The 20935-nt window shown below is 43.9% G+C and overlaps 1 protein-coding gene across 1 annotated transcript; it reads right to left on the minus strand.

Annotated features, from left to right (window-relative positions):
- Positions 1-1201: 1201 nt before the first annotated feature.
- Positions 1202-10927, minus strand: LOC306937062 (ceramide synthase-like; the record flags this gene model as incomplete). Its single annotated transcript, XM_079520736.1, has 6 exons — positions 1202-1451; positions 4449-4558; positions 5577-5672; positions 6769-6985; positions 9826-9909; positions 10809-10927. 6 exons carry the CDS (start codon positions 10925-10927, stop codon positions 1202-1204), a joined length of 876 nt encoding a protein of 291 aa, XP_079376862.1.
- Between the last annotated feature and the right edge of the window lie 10008 nt (positions 10928-20935).

A 20935-nucleotide genomic window follows, 5' to 3' on the forward strand; every position in this document is an offset into this window, starting at 1 on the left:
AAGTATTTACCATCATTTTCCTTTTTTCTTAATTGTAAAGTACATAAAAAAAAAGAATCCAAGCACATTTTTTTTAAATTAACAAAATAAATAAAAGAAAGCGACAACATCAGAATATAAAGGTGGGTGGGAGAAAACATAAACCAACTATACTTTTTAACACTTCTCTCGGAGAAGCTGAGCAAGTCAAGTGGTCACAGCAACATTAGGCCTATGCCACAAATTGATTCACAATTAAACTTTAGTTAATCATTTCAAAATTAAACATTAAGTTCTGGGGGCAAACCTTTCACCGACATCGCTCTCCTAAGAGCGTCTCACCTGTTTAAATAAAAGCTAGTGAACTGTATTAATATCTATATCCTAAACCGTGTTATGTCCTCGGGCAGTTTTCCCTTCAAGGGACTGCAAAGCTCTTCCCGAGAGCTTCAGAGCTCTCTCTTATAGGCCTACACACAACAACGCACAAACACACACACAGGTGCGCGCACACGCACACATGCACACATGCACACGCACGCACGCACGCACGCACGCACGCGCACACATGCACGCACACACACACACACACACACACACACACACACACACACACACACACACACACACACACACACACACACACACACACACACCGTCACAAAGGACTTCTAAGGCTCTTATGATGTTCTTAATACATTAGTCCAACCCCTCCTCGTGCTAAAGACAGTTTTTGGTTGTCTGTATCTCTTAAAAGTGTCTGTCTCGCCCTCTGTCTTTGACTCTCTCTCCTCCATCTTCTACTTTCCCTCTCTTCCTATCTCACTTCTGTCTTTTCTGTGGACTAAGAGGGTCAGAGAGGCACGCCTGTGAGGAGAAGAGAGGCTCGCCTGTCCGCCAGTGTATCGTGTTTATCGGACAGGTCCAGTGCTTGAACTCAGCTCGTCGCCAGTTCCTTCCATTTTGTTTCACCCCACAGACCAATGCCTAATATAGCCTATGCTCCATTGTGCAACAGCGTTGCAAACAGAAAATAGCAGATCTATAAGCTCTCAGCGCATCGCAGATGCGACACAATGAGAGCTTATAAATCAGCCTTATTCTGCACATGACAGCGTCACACGGTGAAGTATAAGCCTGGCTTTAAGCCTTCATTTATCGGCCTATCCCTGAGGCCCCGCTCTCTCTCCCACCGCACTCTCCCCTCTGTGCCGATTCCCCCTCAGTGCATGTCAGTCTCTCTTTCCGATCCTCCATGTGCGTTGTAGCCATTGGCCGCGGTCAGGTGGCAGTCCCCGCCGCCGGTGCCCTTGATGGAGGGCGGGGAGCGTGACGTTCTGGTGAAAAGACGGAAAGCTCCCCTGCAGATGAGGCAGAACCAGTAGAGCTGTAGAGCCATGAGGAAGGCAGAGCCCAGGTTGCACTGCCACGGTGCCACGAAGGGCACAGCATAGAAGGGAATGGAGGCGTACCTGCCAAAGAGCCAGAAGGGGGTGCTGTTGTTAAAACCGCGCTGTTTTTTATAACCTAACTAGCCTGGTCAAGCTCCTGTAAGCCATCACTCCACAACTCAGATAAAACATACATAGTCACCCGCAAGGACAATCACTAACCTTTAAACCTTGTCATTAACATTAGTCAGCAGTGTTTCCCATAGTCAACATGGTGGTCCACGTTTTTGTTATACTATTATTTTGGTATTACACCCAAATAAACTTGTAGCATGTCAACATAATATGTTGCCTATTTATTATGATAGTGTTAATACTCAAGGACTATTATGCTATAATGATGTGCGGACAGTGCGGTAAATGTGCAATCTTAAAGGACAACTTTGGGTTTTCAAACCAAGGTTCATGTTTTAGATTGTTATTACAGAAAGTAAAAGATTTGCTGCTTTCTTTTGTTTTAGCGATTTTAGCTATTTTGACAGGGGTCGGGGGCATTCGAACATGGGGCTAAATATGTATTTTTCTTTACAAAAGATTATGGTGATTTATATTTTTATTATTTACTATAGTCCTACTAGACCCCAAAAAATTACATCTGGCCACAAAAGATCACAGGATCAATTGAGTGTGAAGGGGGAGGTGACAAACTGACATATTGAGCCTACAACACACAGTATGGGTATCTTTTGTGGCCAGATTTCATTTCCTGGGGTCTAGTAGGACTAATATTAATTTAAAAAAAATCGCTAAAATGAAAGAAAGCAGCAAATGAAAAATAAAGAAATAAATTAACACCCATCTTTTACTTTCTCTAATAACAATCTAAAACATGAACCTTGGTTGAAAACTACCAAAGTTGTCCTTTAACAATTAGAAATGTTAACAATAAACTACTATTGTTGCTCCGTTCATTAGCTCCTCTACTTCTGTATTGATGCTTTCTGTACAGATTTAATCGTGGATATGTTTAAATGGCTGTAATCTGTGCAGAAAAATCCGGAGTGCTAATTGAACTGATAGTGTACACATGGAACCAAATGGACCCATAAGGTTCGATTTGTACACGCTCAGAGTTAAAGGTGCTGTAAGTAATAATTTAGTAAGTGACAGGGGTCTCCCAGCTGTCTCTCCCTCTCTTTAATAAACAGAAAATACATTTTCACATCGGGATATCAACGTTGAAAAAGAAGAAAAAGGCTGCACACTCGTAGCCACGATGCTGGAAATGTATTTAACAGGGAAACCAACATTTCGTGTTGTAAGGTCTTCTTTAGGGAATATCAACGTTATGCAATCAATCGAGAGAACTCATACAGGATACAGGATAAACAAGAAGTGATGACACAAAAATATTAGCAAACAAAGTTGGAACTGGAACACAATTAAGTATGTAAGCTGATAAATAGTTTTTCTCTCCTGATTGGATGAAATTGGTGTCCCACCTGAGAATGTATTTTCTGTTTATTAAACAGCTGGGTAGACAGGGTGACCCCTGTTAATGACTCTATAGCGAGGATTATTTACAGAATTTAAAGAATTTAGTTGTCGTTTGTCTTAACCAGAAAATATCCCTAACAGCACCGCAAGCTCTACTCCAACTGGTTCGCACCAGTTGGAGTAGAGCTGGAGTAGAGCATCTTTGGCAGAGACACTGCGTGCGACTACAGCCTCTATGACATCATCATTTATAATGGCGCCTGGCAACAACTTTGTCAGAGAGAAGGCCGGCGGCTCCTCCTGTATTAAGTATGTAGGTGATTACATTACCACCAGGGCCTTCATGTCAGATTCGGGCGAGGCTAAGTTGAGGGTAGTCATTAACAACACTGGCTATAACGTTTAAACAAATAGGACAAATATTTCCCTCTCCATGTCTATATGCTGTTGCTGTATACTCTCGCTGTGTGTGTGTGTGTGTGTGTGTGTGTGTGTGTGTGTGTGTGTGTGTGTGTGTGTGTGTGTGCGTGCGTGTGTGTGCGTGTGCCATGTGAACCATAAAACAAAATCTCAGCATCTAATTAGCCCTTCACTAAATCCCACCCCAAAAAGCGATTGTCCAATGCCAATCCAAATAGTTTAGCAACGGTTGCTATGCAGGTCAAGCTTTCTTCACTGCTAACATGCCTATTGGACAAGGATGGGTTGGGGGGGACTTAGTGAAGGGCTAATTGAGACATTCAATATTGCTTGATGTACAGTGTATGATGATACTTAATCAATAAACGCTAAAATGCTTTGTAAGCCTGTCCCACTCAGTAGGCCAGGGGTATTCAACTGGTGGCCCGCAGGCCAAATGCGGCTTATGAAATGAGAGCTTATGAAAGTTACAGTTATGATGTGTGCGATATAAAGTGCTAGATTATCATAATGACAGAAATCCTAAATTATATTATATCATATTCAAGGGCTTTTGGAGAGAAATTAGACAGACTCCTGCAGTCTGTCTGTGTGTGTGTGTGTGTGTGTGTGTGTGTGTGTGTGTGTGTGTGTGTGTGTGTGTGTGTGTGTGTGTGTGTGTGTGTGTGTGTGTGTGTGTGTGTGTGTGTGTGTGTGTGTGTGTGTGTTTGTATTTTCAGCTAGTGCTCGTTGACGCTCGTTCTGTCAAATAGGTCTATTCTAAGGTATAGCATATATTTGTATGGACATATATCACCCTATGCTCATACTGTGCACGCTGTGCGGCCCTCCACACACAATCATTCTACAGTTGTGACCCCCCGACCTAATCTAGTCGAAGGAGTCATGTTAAAAAAAATAAAGATCAGTTGTTCGAGTCCGACGTCATCATGTGATGGAATATAAATTAAGTAGGCCCATGTATATACTGTACATTTAAACTAGAGATGAACCTGACACTGATAGAGGAGAGAGTGACAGATACACTACACACACACACACACACACACACACACACACACACACACACACACACACACACACACACACACACACACACACACACACACACACACACACACACACACACACACAGTAGAGGGAGGAGGACAGAGGACATACCTGCCGTACGCGTAGTAGAGGTAAGGGAAAAGCAACACTCGGCAACTGAAGAAAGTGACCAGCATGACAGCACCGTTCACTTTATGAAGGAGAGTGTTCTGCTTCTTATACTGACGAGAGAGAGAGAGAGAGAGAGAGAGAGAGAGAGAGAGAGAGAGAGAGAGATATGAAAACATGTGAGACATAATTCTTACTCATTTGTTTTAATTCTTGTTTTCGTTTCTTGATCGCACTGCTGGTCCCCTTGTAAGCTTGTATTATTTTGTATTGTTCTTATTGACATTTTAATGTATGTTTTTTAATGATCTCTCATACAAAGGAAAGGATTCTAAATAACCTTCCTTTTCATTGCACAATAACTTGTTTTCTTTTGACATGTATTATTTCTATTTCATATTACAATGTGCTAATAAACAAAACTAAGAGGGAGAGTGAGAGCAATACATACAGAATTGAGGAATGGAGAGAAAGAGAAAAAACAAAGACCAGTGGTGCTAAAAGTGGGGACCGCCACATTTTCAAGGGGTCCCCAGCTAGATGTGATAGTTTAGGAACCAAATGGACTCTTACAGGTCTGTAACTCTAATAATGTACAAATGGAACCAAACAGACCCGTAACAGTCCATTTGGTTCCATTTGTACACTCAGAGTTGTTATGGGGATCCGTGGCCTAATATATACCGTACTGGGAGTGACTGAAATGATAACATTTGAGAAAGACTCCCAAAGACAACGCAGATTCTGAAATAATTTCACCATCTGTCAAAGAAAACATGCTATCTAAATAATACTCAACAAAATGTGAACAAGTAAACAACATACAGGCTCTGCCCTTTTTGGTACAGGCGAGACAGTTCTCCGCCTAGGGCGCCAGGTCGGTAGGGGCGCTGTGTAGCCCTCAAAAAATATATATTATAGGTGAGTTTTCAGACTGCAGTGGACAATGGGAAGTGAGTGTGCAGTCTTGACTGAGGGGTTGAGGTCAGAGGTCATTCCACACCACAGCTTAGGAGCCTGGAGGGAGAAGAGACTAGGACAGTGGTTCCCAAACGTTTTAGCTCACATTGCGACACATTGTGAGATTGTAGATCTTAAAAGTTTATTTGTTTGGTGGACACATGTGTTTACCTGGATCAGGACTTTGCCAAGACAGACGGACGGTGTGCTGAGTTCAGCCAGGAACAAGACGCCCTGGAAGTAGTCGCCTCTTCCCTGCCTCCAGAACTAAGAGGAGAAAGGGAAGGAGAGAGGGGCAGGGGGAAGTCAGACAGAGAGACAATGAGAGACAGACAGAGACAGAGAGAGAATGATAAAGGTTGAGAATCACTGACTTACAGACCCTTAAATGCACTTTAAATAAACACTGAGGATGTTTCTGTGTATGTGTAAACTATAGGCTCTATGCACACAGAATAACTCTTCCTACTTCCAGGCCCATTCCCTACTTCCTTTACAGGTGTTACCGAAGGCTCTGTTCCATTCTGGTCAAGGGCGCTGCTATTGTGCATGTGCTACACCAATGAATGGAACAGAGCCTGAATTTCAGTCAGACAACTCAAGAAGGATGTAATATATATTTATTGAATATAGATGAGCAATACAGTATATTTATTATGGTTTGGCGATGTATTGGATCTGCTTTTTAGGTACTCAGATCAAGCGCATCAGTCCCGACCATAGGGGCTCCGAATCCCCCGTACCTAAACAGTAGATCCAAAACGACAGGTGGTAGCTGGGGTGGAGGTGGGTAAGCAGCAGTTGTATACAGCAGCGCGCAGGTATACAGTATAGGCAGCAGCAAGCAAGCAAGCAGGAGGAGGAATGCAAACCTCCTGTTAAAGTAGCCGGTATGAAGATGGAGTGAGTGTGTGATTGGCTGAGTGAATTATGTGGATGAGAGCATGATGCTGAGGCGGCCCAATTAACGGCCAGCAGCGACTGAACTGAGGTTCCCTGACTGAACTTGCTCTGCGCATGTCTACGACAGGCACAAATGCTCATTAGTATCAATCGGGACGGTAACTGTTTTTTGGCCAATAAAGTATAGTTTTTGACCGCGACGGTGCCGTGCTGTCTCTAGCAAACTTGAGCCACATGAGGCACCAACGAGAGAGCTAAAGCGACTGAGTTGCCATACCGAACGTTGCGAAGTCCGGTTGAGCCGACTCAGCGCTGTTCGAGTTACGTCCCGATAGCCACAGAATCATATTATTTTGGGGTGAGAGTTTGCCCCAACTGCCAGTCAAAGTAGCTACTGACCAATCACAAGTGCACTGGCCAATCACAACCGGTATATGTTTTGGGATGACGCCGTACTGACCACAGAGGCGGGGAAGCAGCCGGCCACCATGAAGACGTGATGCAGCACCATGAGCAGCTCGCGCCGCAGGTAGCCCGGCACGGCGGCACTCATGGAGCCGTCGTCCTCCCCGTGACCTTTGACCTGCAGCTTGTGCCAGTAGCACAGGAACATGGCGTAGATGTCGTAGGCGAAGTAGGGCGTGGCGAACAGGATGTAGCCGTTGGCCAGCCAGTGGCTGAGGAGAAGGAAGAGGAAGGGAGAAAAAGAGAAGGAAAGGTTTGACTTGCCGGTCATCTGCTCCTGCTTCCTGCCTTGTTGTCTCAGCAGCTGTGACCACCATTCAATTTTCAATGGACTCTAACTATTGAACAGAAGTTTTTGTTTTTACGAACGTGCAGCGAACGGCTCTCTTATTATCAATGGTCCGGTGTGCGATCGTAGTGAAGATGAATATTTTGTTACTACTTAAAAGGTAAGTAAATACAAAAAAGGCCTGGCACTGGATGGTAATTTAGGTATTTAATCTGGCAATGAATGACATTATAATTGCCCTCTCTCTCTCTCTCTCTCTCTCTCTCTCTCTATATATATATATATATATATATATATATATACATATATATATATATATATATATATATATATATATATATATATATATATATATATATATATATATATATTATATTATATATATATTATATATATATTATATCATTTTTAAACATTTGTTTTAGAAATAGTTCATCTTTCACTCAATACGGATGATGTCATTTAAGCATATGTGTGGTCCAGCCCTATGGAATGTGTATGGAATCCATGTGCTTTTAATATTTAAGATAATCCTTTGATGCTCATATTAACCTTAGGAAGTATAATTCTTTTATTAGCACATGCATTCCATAGGGCTGGACCACACGTGGACAAATTACATCATCAATTTGCAATGGGAGCAGTCCCTATTGAGTGAAAGATGGAGGAATCCGCCGGGAGATGTTGCGTTAGATGCTGTCAAACCTGCGAATCAAATTTAGTGCCGGGTCCTCCAGCTAATTATTTTAACAATACAATAATAAAGAAACTAATGCAGGGGGAGGGTAATGGACCTGAATATTGGACAGGGGGGCTGACTGAACAAAGGCTTGTAGATCTTCTATTTTCACTTGTTTGGGTCCCGGGCAAAGTCTCATTTCTCTTTTGGGTTTCGAGCTAAAAGGTTTGCGAACCACTGCTCTAGAGACCAGGGGGGGGGGGGGGGCTTTACAAACGGTTTAGAAATGACAGAGGGGTCCCTCTACTGTACCCTCTACTGTACTGTACTGTCACTGTACTGTACTGGGACACCCGAAATCATCATATATACAGTTAATATGTGCGTGTGTGTTTGTGTGTGTGTTAGGTTGCGCACAGGTGGTGAAAAACAACCATGCTGTTTTCGTGCTCAGACGCACCCAGCCAGCCAGCCAGCTACCCAGCCAGCCACACACATAGCTCCATAAGGGAGTGGTTGCACCACTCAAAAATACAGCATTGAAAGGAACATCTACAGTAGATCAAACTCAGGACAATGCAATGTTAGTGTTTCGCACGCACGCACGCACGCACGCACGCACGCACGCACGCACGCACGCACGCACGCACACACGCACGCACGCACACACACACACACACACCTACACACACACACACACACACACACTGCAGTACACAACATGCAGCACAAAATATGATTGATGCATTCCATAGGGTTCAAAATGTGACCAGGGCGTTCTTATACGAAGGCTGCAGTGATTTGTTAATCAAATGGCGCATGGCGGCTCCAGTCAGTCCTCTCCGCTTTGACTGGGAAATGAGGGTCCCAGCCGGCAGTACGCCCCGCGCCAACCACCCCGCCCAACCTTGTTCGCCATGGGCCCATCAACCACCCCGCCCAACCTTGTTCGCCATGGGCCCATCAATCCTCCTTCGCTCACTCAGTCTATCTCTTACTGGTTTGGGACTTTGGTCATACAGTCCTGTACTCATTGCTTTGACAGATTAGAGTCCCCCCTTCGCTCTCTGACCATCTTAGAGGCACTAAAATAGCCCTTGTCACTGCCGGCTAATTAGGCTGAGATTTGAATTAGATTAGGTGGGAGGAGACAATGTAAGCCACGAGAGGATACGATTTCAATTATGGGCGCACACTTGCATGTGGCCACATGCTGCACAAAGTAAACAAACACAAAGATCTGCAGAGACACAGAGAGAGAGAGAGAGAGAGCAAAGAGAGATACTCTCCAGAGTCCGTGCCCTTTTAAACAGCTTTTAAAAACACATTTGTATGTCAAGTGTTTTTCCTAATACTGTTTTTTCACTTGTCTTTGATGTTTTGTTATTTTATGTTTTGCTGTTTCTGATGCTCTTGATGTTTTGATGTTGTTCATGATTGTTGTTTTTAAGCTGTCTGTAAAGCAGCGTGTCCAGAACCTCTCATGGAAGGACCATCCCACTAAAGCTCAGATTTATGGAGGCACCCCCCCATCTCAGTTGTTGTGGCAGAAAGAAGACTCCGCTTTGCTGGACACTGCCACAGAGCAAAAGACCAGGTCATTTCGGATATTCTTGTGTGGAGACTACCCTGCCCATCAAGAGGAACACGACCTCTCACATTTCCAGATGTTCTGAGTAGGGACACAGGACTGACTGTGAATGAACTTGGTGTGGCAATGAGCAACAGAGACCAGTGGAAGCAGCTTGTGTCGCAGATCTCGAGGGCACTCGAAGGATGATGATGATGATACAAATACAATTTATTCATTCATTCATAGTGGCTCTCACTCTCTAATTAGCTCTGACATTTTTTACATTACAAGCATTACCATTTGAGGAAATATAAATCATGGTGTCAGTGTCAGGTGCCGAACATAGCAGATATAGAAGCAATATACAATGCGATCAGCATTTTGTTCTGTGCCCAACACTCCCGGGCTTAACAGTAAAGTGACAACAAGAAAACAGGTGAAAAGTAAAAACTCACCTTGTGGCCACTTGAGAAAAGAGTACAAGAGTACAGGAACATTATGTCATACTTACTGGTCGTTCATGACGTCCTTACAGGAGGACATGATGATGCATCCTGCTGAGGAAGCCATCACAGCCTGGATGGACGACACCACTCTGACAACAAGGAAGAGATTGGCACCATCAGGTCTACTGATGTCTGCCTCAGCAGCAGTGGCATGAAGCCAGGAGGTTCGGAGGCCTCAGGGCAGGGCGCGGGGCGCCCCCTGGGCCTGCCAATTATTACAGTGTCCAATTTCACAACATGCAATACTATTATTATGCTTTGTGTCGTCACTGTATGAACTGAAAGTACTGAAAGGACAGTATAGCCTAAATGACATCTTAATATAAAGCAAACATATTCATGTCAACTAGGACCCACAAATTGATATGCATTTGGTCAATGGTCATTTGATATGTATTTTGTATCTTTAAACCAGTTGAACACCAGCATTGAGGAACATTAGCCAAAAATAGCAGATCTACAAGCTGTCACAACGTGTCACAACATGATTTCTATTTGGTGTAGACCGCGAAAAACGGTACATACATTTAAGTGGTTAAAACCTAAAAGAAGTAGGGTTAAAGACGGTTAAAGACTTCCTCATTTTTGTTGGGGTCCCCCCCCCCAGGAATTCTGACCTGATGGTCAAGATTTATCCCCTGAGCAAGCAGGCAGGCTCTATTAGCTCAATAGTACAAATGTCAGCACTTGAGCAGGAAACCGATTTCAAACTCACTTCTCAAGGTGAAAAAACACCATGACTTTTTGTTTGTATATAATTCTTTTAAAGTACGAATGTAGTGTTTTGCCAATTAGTATAGGGGGCCCACTTGCAATATCATCACAGGCCCACCAGAGAAGCAGATCTACAAGCGTTGCAAGCTTGCATATCTACTATTTTTCTTTGAAAAAATATTGTGTGTGGGTGTGTGTGTGTGTGTGTGTGCGTGCGTGTCTGTGTGCGTGCACATGCATGTTTGTGTGTGTGTGTGTTAACTCATGGTCTTACCTTGCAGACACAGTGGCAGCATCTCCCTCGCTCCATCCCAACAAGCGCTTCAGGCTGTGCTTAGACAGCAAGAACAGACCAGGGAAGAAGACGGAACCGGCAGTCATAAGGGCCAACATGGTGACTGTGTGCGAGTGCACGTGTGTGCGTGCGTGTGTATGTGTGGTGCTCAGGGTCTCACACACACGGAGTGACGTGCTGGGAGCATTGCATTATGCGACGACTAGCTGCCGTCTGAGCGGAGAGATCCCAGCTTGACCAAGAGGCTCAGATGGGCGTGGCATTCTGCCATGAGACACAGAGCCGTGGGGGGGGGAGGGAGCTGTTATCCGCGCTGTGGGGGCGAGCACGGTGTCCAGGTTTCTGAACACTGCAACAAAAACGGGCTCCCCCCCCCCGCTCAGTTCCAGGACGGCTTGAAGACAGGGTGTGAGGTCGCAACCGGAAGGTTGGTCAGGCTGGGGAAATCTGAGGGGAAGCAAGCAGGGGGGATTCAATAGGTAGTGTACACTTAAAAAGAAGAGGCAAGCACAAAAGAAACATGGAAAAATCACACCAAAGTATATTCTATACAAATTGCCAACATGCTCCGACCGGTTAAGGTCTTCATCAGGGTGAGAACTAGACTAACAAACATCATGCAATCCCATTACATTGTGTCTGTTCACGTGCAGGTACAAATCAACAGGCAATTGGTGATTGGTAAAAGTAGTGTGCACTGCTTTGCTTGACAACTACACTTGAGTTACTGCTTGAGCAAGGCACTTGAATCCCTAGTCTTTATTTTTTTTACGTTTATTTTTACTGTATTGAATGTGGGTTGTTATTATTTTATCACCTTATTTTACCTTTATAAACTTTTACTTTCATGTATTATTGTGACACCAGCTCTCGATTTGATTGTACTGTGAGTGAGTGAATGAATGTACCTCTGATTGTTAAAGCAGGGTGTGTAGAAACGTGGGACCTCACCACCAGATGTCACTGCACCTCTCACTATGTGCCTGTTAAATGTTAGATCTCTCACAAACAAGTCTTTCATTTGCAGAGATCTTATTATGTCCTCAAATACAGATATATTTATGATTACAGAGTCATGGCTGGGTCCAGGCGATTCTCCAACTCTCAAAGAGACCTGCCCACCCGAGTTTTCATATTTTAACCACCCTAGATTGGGCCATGCCGGTGGTCTAGCAATAGTGTACAGAAACATCATTAAATGCTCCCCTGTCGACTTTGGCAGCTATTCCACTTTCGAATTATTTTGTTTTATTATTAATGGTAAGACCCCTATTTTATGTGCCTTAATCTATAGGCCACCAAAACGCGTGGCCGGGTTCCTAGAGGAATTCTCTGAGCTTTTATCAATTATTATGGCCCAGCCGTACAGTGTTATCCTGACGGGCGACTACAATATTCACGTCTGCTGTCCTTCCTCCACGTTTGTTACCGACTTTATTAATATTTATGAATCCTTTAACCTGATACAGCACGTAAATGGTCCCACCCACAAATTGGGACACACCCTTGACCTTGTGCTCACTCATGGCGTCTCCCTGGTTAACTTAAATATTCTAGATTTTCCTCCCTCAGACCACAAAGCTGTATTTTTCCACACCATGCTGCCTCCTCCTGCTCCTCCGCCACGTATATCCTCCCGATCCCGGACATTCAACTCCAATTCCAGTCATCTCTTTCATCAGGCCTTTTCAGCTACCACAGCCAATACCACCATGCACCCACCACTGTCAGTTGATATTTTAGTTGATGATTTTAACAGCACCTGCTCACATATCCTCGACTCTATTGCACCTTTTAAAATCAAATACGCCAAGCAAAAATCCATGCTCTGGCAAAATGATCAGACCAGAGACATCAAAAGGAAATGCAGAAAGGCTGAAAGAAAATGGAAGAAAAATAGACTCACCTCAACCCATGACCATCTCAGGGAATTGATGGCCAGTTATCAATCTGCAGTAAAGGATGCCAGAAACAGCTATTTTTCCAATCTCATCACCTCTCACTCCCACAATTCCAGAATTCTGTTTAATGCAATCAACTCTGTAATCAGCCCACTGCCCAGTCAGCCTCTGGAGGCCTCCTCAGAAAGGTGTGAGGAGTTCCTCCTTCACTTCATCAATAAGGTTGAAGGAATAAGACAGAATCTTCCCCCAGTTCCTAGAGCCCCTGATAACTGTCCACCACTACCGTCCCGCCTCACCTCATTTCAACAAATTTCACTAGCAACACTCCAACAGACAATATCACAAATGAAATCTTCCTCATGCCCATTAGACATCATCCCCACCACATTTCTGAAAGAGGTCCTCGAAACCATTGGCCCTGATATTTTATCAATTCTAAACTGTTCCCTGGCCACAGGCGTTTTCCCAAGTAGCCTTAAACACGCCCTGGTGCAGCCCCTACTGAAAAAACCTTCCTTGGACCCCCTCATCTTAAACCATTTTAGACCTATTTCAAAACTCTCTTTTTTATCTAAAGTTTTAGAGAAAGTGGTTTCTAACCAATTGATTTCTTTTATGAATTTTAACAGTACGTTTGAAAAATTCCAATCTGGTTTCCGCACCCTCCATAGCACTGAGACTACTCTTTTAAAGGTCACAAATGACCTACTCCTTGCGGCTGACTCTGGGGACTGCTCAGTTTTATTTTTGTTGGATCTCAGCTCCGCTTTCGATACGGTTGATCACCACATTTTAATAGAGAGACTGGAGCACTGGGTTGGGATTAATGATCTGGCACTCTCCTGGTTGAGCTCCTACCTTAGGGGTAGGAGTTTGTCTGTCACTATTGGAGAGGCCTCCTCCTCTCGGGCCCCCTTTACCTGCGGAGTCCCACAGGGTTCAATCCTAGGGCCACTCCTTTTCAGTATTTATATGCTCCCCATTGGCAACATCATTCGCACCCATAATATAAACTTTCACTGCTACGCGGACGACACCCAACTATACTTCCCATTAAAACCCGGCTCCGGCAACATGTCACCTCTTTTGGCCTGTCTCTCTGACATCAAAGCCTGGATGACACAGAATTTCCTTCAACTAAACCAATCCAAAACAGAGATAATTTTATTCGGCCCCCCTACTTCAACTCTCCTATTACACTCACAACTTGGTTCCCTTTCCTCAAATGTTACACCTGCAGCCCGCAATCTCGGTGTGTTTTTTGACTCAGACTTAACTTTTAATAAACAGGTAACAACAGTCGTACAATCATGCTACTTCCAACTAAGAAATATCGCAAAAATCAAGCCTTTCCTGTCACCTCCGGACCTCGAGATAGTCATACATGCCCTCATTTCATCACGCCTCGACTACTGCAATTCCCTCTACTCCGGCCTTATTAAGAAAACCACATCCCGCCTACAGTTAATCCAAAATTCTGCTGCCCGACTGCTTACCAACACTAAGAAACGAGACCATATCACACCAGTACTTGCCACTCTGCACTGGCTGCCTGTGAGCGCCAGATGCGATTTCAAAATTCTACTCCTTACATATAAAGCCCTAAATGGGCTGGCCCCTACCTACATCTTCGAAATGCTGTCCCCACCTAGATCGGAACGCATCCTCAGATCATCGGAGAGGGCCCTACTTGAGGTCCCTAGGACGAACCTAGTCACCAGAGGTGATCGGGCTTTTGCCGCCCGGGCGCCCAAATTGTGGAATGCTCTACCGGTGCATGTAAGGCTAGCACCATCTGTGCCTGTGTTCAAGTCACTTTTAAAGACTCACCTGTACAAAGAATGTTTTTTACCCTTTCTATAGGAGACTGTACATTTTTAAACTGTTGATATTTTTGTCTTTTTTCCCATTGTGTTTCTCGCTTTTAAACTTGTACCTTGTACTGTACAGCACTTTGGAGCATTGCTCTGAAAGGTGCTATATAAATAAAGTTCATTATCATTATCATTAGAACGACGAGACTGGCTTTCCCTTTTGTGCGGTTGGATGGTTGGTTGGTTGGTTGGCTGGTTGGTTGGGGGGGGGGGGGGGGAGTTGTTGGTTCCGTGGGAGTGGAACAGGGTTTTAGGTTACACTACATGTGCTGAGAGTATGTTATGTACATAGAGGGATGCTGTGACAAGCCTCCTGCGTCAGATGGGGTTTCCTGCACCAGGTGAGGCCGCCTCGCTACCACCGGACACTAGAGAGAGAGAGGAGAGAAACACACACCTGGTCAGTGTCCACAAACACATCCAGGAACAAGGAAATTGTCGCTGTCGCGCAGAAATCTCTTATCTCCAACTTGTTTTGGTGATTTCTCGTAGACTAATGCCCTAGTCAATCACACTACAGCGTCACACAAAAGTATCAAAAGTATCAGACCTGGCCCGTCTGGGCACCTAGGCTGCCAAGCCAGACGGACGGCGTGCCGCGGGTCCGACTCCCGAGCCCGACGGCCTTTGCCGCGTGTCACTCCTCATCTCTCTCCCCCTTTCCTGTCTAATTACTGTACCCTATCAATAAAGGCAAAAAACGCCAAAAATATTGGAGAAAAGAAAAGTAGCAGATCAAAAGCTCAAAATGCGGCACGTTTCAATCTATTAGATCTACTTTTGCCATTTTTAAATTTGAATCCTGAAAAGTAACAATTATGGTCATATGAGGTTTCCGAAATACAGCTGAAATATAGGAATAAACGGTCTGCTCAGTGAGGTAGCGCTTTCTTCACTGTTCCCATTACTTTCTTCCCAGCCATTCATTAACAAATAACACTGTAGTCTACTATACGCAATATAAAAATACATAATCTTTACGCCTTAAAGGGAAACTTCACCCTTTTTGCAAAGAAAAAAGTATGTTAATGACGTTTAGAAGATTTAGAACACTTTCCTGGGGGGTCTTTATGTGTGTAATATGTGGTTTTAGATATTTTAGATTTTAGCAGTGAGCCCAGTGTCTCTGATGTCATGGACACTGGGCTCACTTACTTCCTGGACTACATGTTGTCTAAGTAAAACAGCCCTCCCCCTATCCACAAGGAGGAGCAGTGCACCAAAGCATTATGGGAATTGTAGTCCAGGAAGGAAGTGAGCCCAGTGTCGATGACATCAGAGACACTGGGCTCACTGCTAAAATCTAAAACCACATATTACACACATAAAGACCCCCAGGAAAGTGTTCTAAATCTTGTAAACGTCATTAACATATATTTTTTTGCAAAAGGGGTGAAGTGTCCCTTTAATGATACACATGCATGCAAGCCCTAATCTCTCCCACTGAGTCATCACAATGCTCCCGTAATCCCACTATTAATAGCTTTTTACACAGCATTCAAACAAAACAAAACAAAAAATACACAGGGGTCAACATTGTGAGTAAGACAGACAAAATACTGGGGCTAAAGAGGAAGGCAATGAATTAAGTCGATGCTAGATTACTAATCTGTTCAGACTGAGTCTGGTGGTGACCCGTCCACAGCTGCTAAAGATTTCTGTGCTCTGCATTTATTATTATCATTCATATTGTATATATAGGGCCGTCTTTGTTTCAATTATTTATGCGTTCAATCTTTCATAAAGTGTGTGAACAGTGAGGCGAGGGCTGATGCCACTTGTCAACAGCTTCATCCTCACAAAGACACTGTGTCCAGAAGGACAGGAGGCTCTGGTCAGGAACCAAAAAGCTCTTTGGAAGGGATTAGAAAAGAGGGGAAAAAAACAACAACTGAGGGATTAAGATAGATTACAGTGTAGAGAGAGATAGAGAGAGAGTAGGGGTGGGGGTGCAGGGTGGCGCAGGGATTTTGAGCCGGAATGGTATGCCCCACAAAAACCCAAAATGTTCAAGTCATAGGCCTACTCCACCGTACGACGGTGCCCTGCACCGGAAATAGCAGATTGACAAAGCATCACAATGCGTGTGACGGGGTTGTTTGGGCGTAAGGTACCGTCATACGACTAGGTGTAATTCAGGCTTAACAGATGAGTACAATGAATGCAAACAGAAGAGGGGGGCAGCATGTAGGGGTGGGGTGGGGTGGATGATGTGGAGTTCTATTGTTCAAGCCAGCTTGTCCTGTCTGTTTATCTTCCATGACACTGACTGACTATCCCCCCTGCAAAAAAACAACAACAAAAACAGTCCAGTTTATCAAGATGATGTGTGGTGCAATCCGGGTTGCATTCGGTTCCATTTGTACACTGTTGGCATAAAAAATAAATAAACTGAGGGATTTTGCTGTGTGTGAAATTGGGAGGCAAAATGGGTGGATGGATGTGATTGATGTAAATCTGGATGGGATTTACTGTATCTGAATGGCCGGTCCTATAATGTTCCATCCAAACTATATCATATAGAATGTACTGGCTGACACTATATGCTTACAGTAGGCTATAGCCTACTGCCCAGATGTGAGCCCAAATTAAGGCAATCAATCAGTCAATCAATCAATCAATCAATCAATCAATCAGAGAGTGCAGGGCCTCTTCCTCTTGTACAAAATATGTGACGAACCCATTCACATTTAACATAGCAGTTACCAGTTTACAATTAATTTAATTTGCTCCCTATGGCACGGCTCTCGAAACCGCAACATGTTTACAATTTCCACTGCGACTGTCGCTTTATCGTCCGTCCGGCCTGCACACACATTGAAATCCTCAGTGTTAATATGTACCCATTTCCAACTCTGAGAGCGTAACCAAATGGACCCGTATAGCCGGGTCCATTCGGTTACGTTTGGTTACGCTCTCGAATTACAATGACAGTAAATTGACGGCTATTAAATGACAACATGCAAAGCGAGAATAACTGTAAATTAATTAGCAGGCATATTTCAGAATAAAGTTTGTGATGGTGGGGAGGGGGTATATTCAAGCAGAGCCGTTTACATGTTGGGATCAGATGTCGCAGCGCGTCCCTCGTCCTCCTCTTGACTCGGTCAGATGATGATCAATGGCTTTGATGATCGGCCAGAATACCAGATGATCAATGGCTTTGATTGGTTTCTCATCGGTCTCCTAAAGGAAGGGGTCCAACCGCAGGTTTCGGTTCGGTTGTCACTGAATCATGATGTATATATTATCGCCGTCAGCTCCGTCGACACGTCCCCGGTGGTGATGCTGCTGCATGCTGCCCATATGCCTCATCATCGAGCGTTACGCACGCTTTTATGTCCTATCGAAATCTGCGACTCCAGCTGTAGACGTTTTTTTTTGCCATTGTTTATAGTCAGGAGGACACACCTTCTGATGTAACGTGTTTCCATTTCAGCTAAAACACACCAGGGTTGTGTGTCGAGGTTTATTTCCTCGGCTATAATAAAAAGCGCTGACTATAAGACATGTATAGGCTAAGGACTCTATCAGTTGATCTTTTCCGCCGTTGTGTGGTAATGTGCATGATGCTCCCCGGCTCCAGGACTCGCCTCCCGGACAGTGAATTTGCAGATATTGCAAAACAGCGACCTCTGTTCAAAGTCACCAATGTCGGTGTGACGTTGGACAGGGTGTTGCAGGTGGTTCCGATGGCTCTGCAGTCCGCAGTATACACTGCTGGCCAGTGGTGTGCAACCATTTACATTGTACAAACAACTGGTTGGAATTACAGTATGCAGTGATTTGATTGCAGAGTGCAGTTTGTATAGACTTGTATAGGCTATAGTGATTTTATAATGTGCATAGGCATATTTGATTTTATACACTGTATTGATTTGATTTATTGTGTATAAAATTATTGATTTACCATGTATAAGGGGATCTGATTTACAGTATGCATACACTACAGAGTAGGCTAAATTCCACATTTGTTATATTGTTAGTATAGCTACTTATGTATATGTACACATGATGATGTAATAGTAGGAAAATAATAAAATAATATTACTGGTGCAGATACATCGGTGTGTGTGTGTGTGTGTGTGTGTGTGTGTGTGTGTGTGTGTGTGTGTGTGTGTGTGTGTGTGTGCATGCGTGTGTGCGTGCGTGCGTGTGTTGTTTCTGAATCACACTACCACCACAGGGAAGGAACTGTTGGTATTGTGTGCAAGAACAAGGTTCTTTATAAGGACCCCCTTAAAAACAAGATGGGTCCAAGCGTTCATCCTTTCAATAAAGGTAGGCTACGAATACACTGTATACAGTAGGGCTACTATATATCTAGCATCCTGGATGCTAGACTTTAGTAGAGTGTGTGTCCATGATGAAAAGCATCGATGAGCTGATGGCCAAGTTGTCAAGTGCTGTCAAAATCACAGCAATTCTGGCCGGCCGCAGTGGCCTAAAGTTTAGAGGAGCGTGCTTAAGTTGGACAAAGGGCTCCTGGTTCTATTCCCCATACTGGCTTAAATAAATATGGGTGGGGAAGTGAATGACCACTTTGACCAGTGACCACCACTCACCACTCACCACCCTCCATCAACAGGTTAAGTGACCTTTGAGCAAGGCACCGAATCCCCTCAGTGGCCAACAAGACTGCATGTTTGTATAACAGCGGTACAGGTGATTGTGCAGCAAGGCTGGCGACAGAGCACCCCTTGCTCATTGCCACTGTTGTGTTTAAATTGCATTCCCTTCTGTTTTCTACCTTGTATGTGTTGTGTTTTTTGTGTCTTATTCTGTTGCCCTGTATAACACATTGGCTGGCTTCTGTCATCTTAAATGTGCTTTATAAATAAACTTTGAGTGTGTTTGGAGTTAATTTCATACATGTAACATGCACCTGGTCTTGGTTCCATTTGTACACTCCCATAGTTATAGACCCATAAGAGTCCATTTCATTTGGACCCCTGGTGGTCCCTGGACCTGACATTGAGACACAGTGATCTACTCTTTGGGGCATTAAGCTTCCAAGTTGTTGTGGTTATTTGCACCAGTGAACCAGATGGTCAACCTCCCCTCTGTGGTCTCTCAGCAGACAGGGTTGTCAACTTGTCATCTGCAAACTTCAGAAGATGGACCAGCTGATCGCTATAGGTGTGCAACTGTTGGTGTAGAGATCAGGGGGAGAACACACAGCCATGTGGGCCTCCAGTGCAGATGATTATAACAGTTGCTAGTCATTGGAGAAAGAGTATGGCTGCATCCATCGATTATTTTCTGGTAACCAAACGGTGGGCAAACTAACATCGTTCCACCAGGCTTTCCACCTAACGTCAACCTAGTCAGACCATCTTGTTTTTGAGGGGCACTATAGCCCCCTCCTATGCCCAGCTTTCCGGGTTTGTGTAAACACAAACATTGAAGACAAATGTGAAGATGTCCGGCGTGATTGGGTGGGAGATGTGCCATTGGTTGAGCATTGCATAACGATTGTGCCACAGGGGACACCCATTGTATATACTATATATGCAGCTGGTATATGTCAGACATTGTGCAATACTCTAGAGATACAATACTTGGACCTCTTAAAGGGATAGTTCAGATTTTTTTTAACTTAACCTGGAAGAAATACGTGCCAATTGCCATTAATATAGTGGTTGCAACTGTATTAATTGATTGCCCGAGTCCTGTGGTGGAAGTTCTGCTCTGGTTTTGATTAATATTAAGTAGTTCCGGTCATTTTGTGGGGGGCACTGGGGCCACGCAGTAAAAGTAAATTAATTCACAAAACTAACGTCATTTGTATTGTTGATTTATTTCTAAAATATTAGCGCAACTTTCGTTCAACTTTGACCCCTCTATCACATGGAACTATTTTTTGGGCGTAGTGATATGGACACAAAAAACATTTCCACAGTTCCGTGTGATAAGAGGGTAAAAAATGAACAGAAGTTGCACTAATATTTTAGAAATAAGTCAATTATACAAATTACGTTTTTTTTGTGGATTAATTTATTTTAATGCGTGGCCCCCTGTGCACCCCACAAAATGACCAGGACTACTTAATATTTCACCAAAACCAGAGCAGAACTCCCTCCACGGGACTCGGGCAATCAATTAATACAGTTGCAGCCACTATATTAATGGCAAGTATTTCATACAGCTTAAGTTAAACAAATATGAACTAACCCTTTAAGCTACACCCATGGCTGTTTTTGGCTGATTTTGGCTTTTTGTGAGGACGAAAATTGTGATTGTCCAGAATGAGATAATGATGATGTATGATGAGAGCACCCCTCACTTCACACGGGTGTGATTTTTGAGCCCCTCCTATGTCCAGCTT

The sequence above is a fragment of the Electrona antarctica genome (genome assembly GCF_951216825.1).
Source record: "Electrona antarctica genome assembly, chromosome: 14".
NCBI lineage: Eukaryota > Metazoa > Chordata > Actinopteri > Myctophiformes > Myctophidae > Electrona > Electrona antarctica.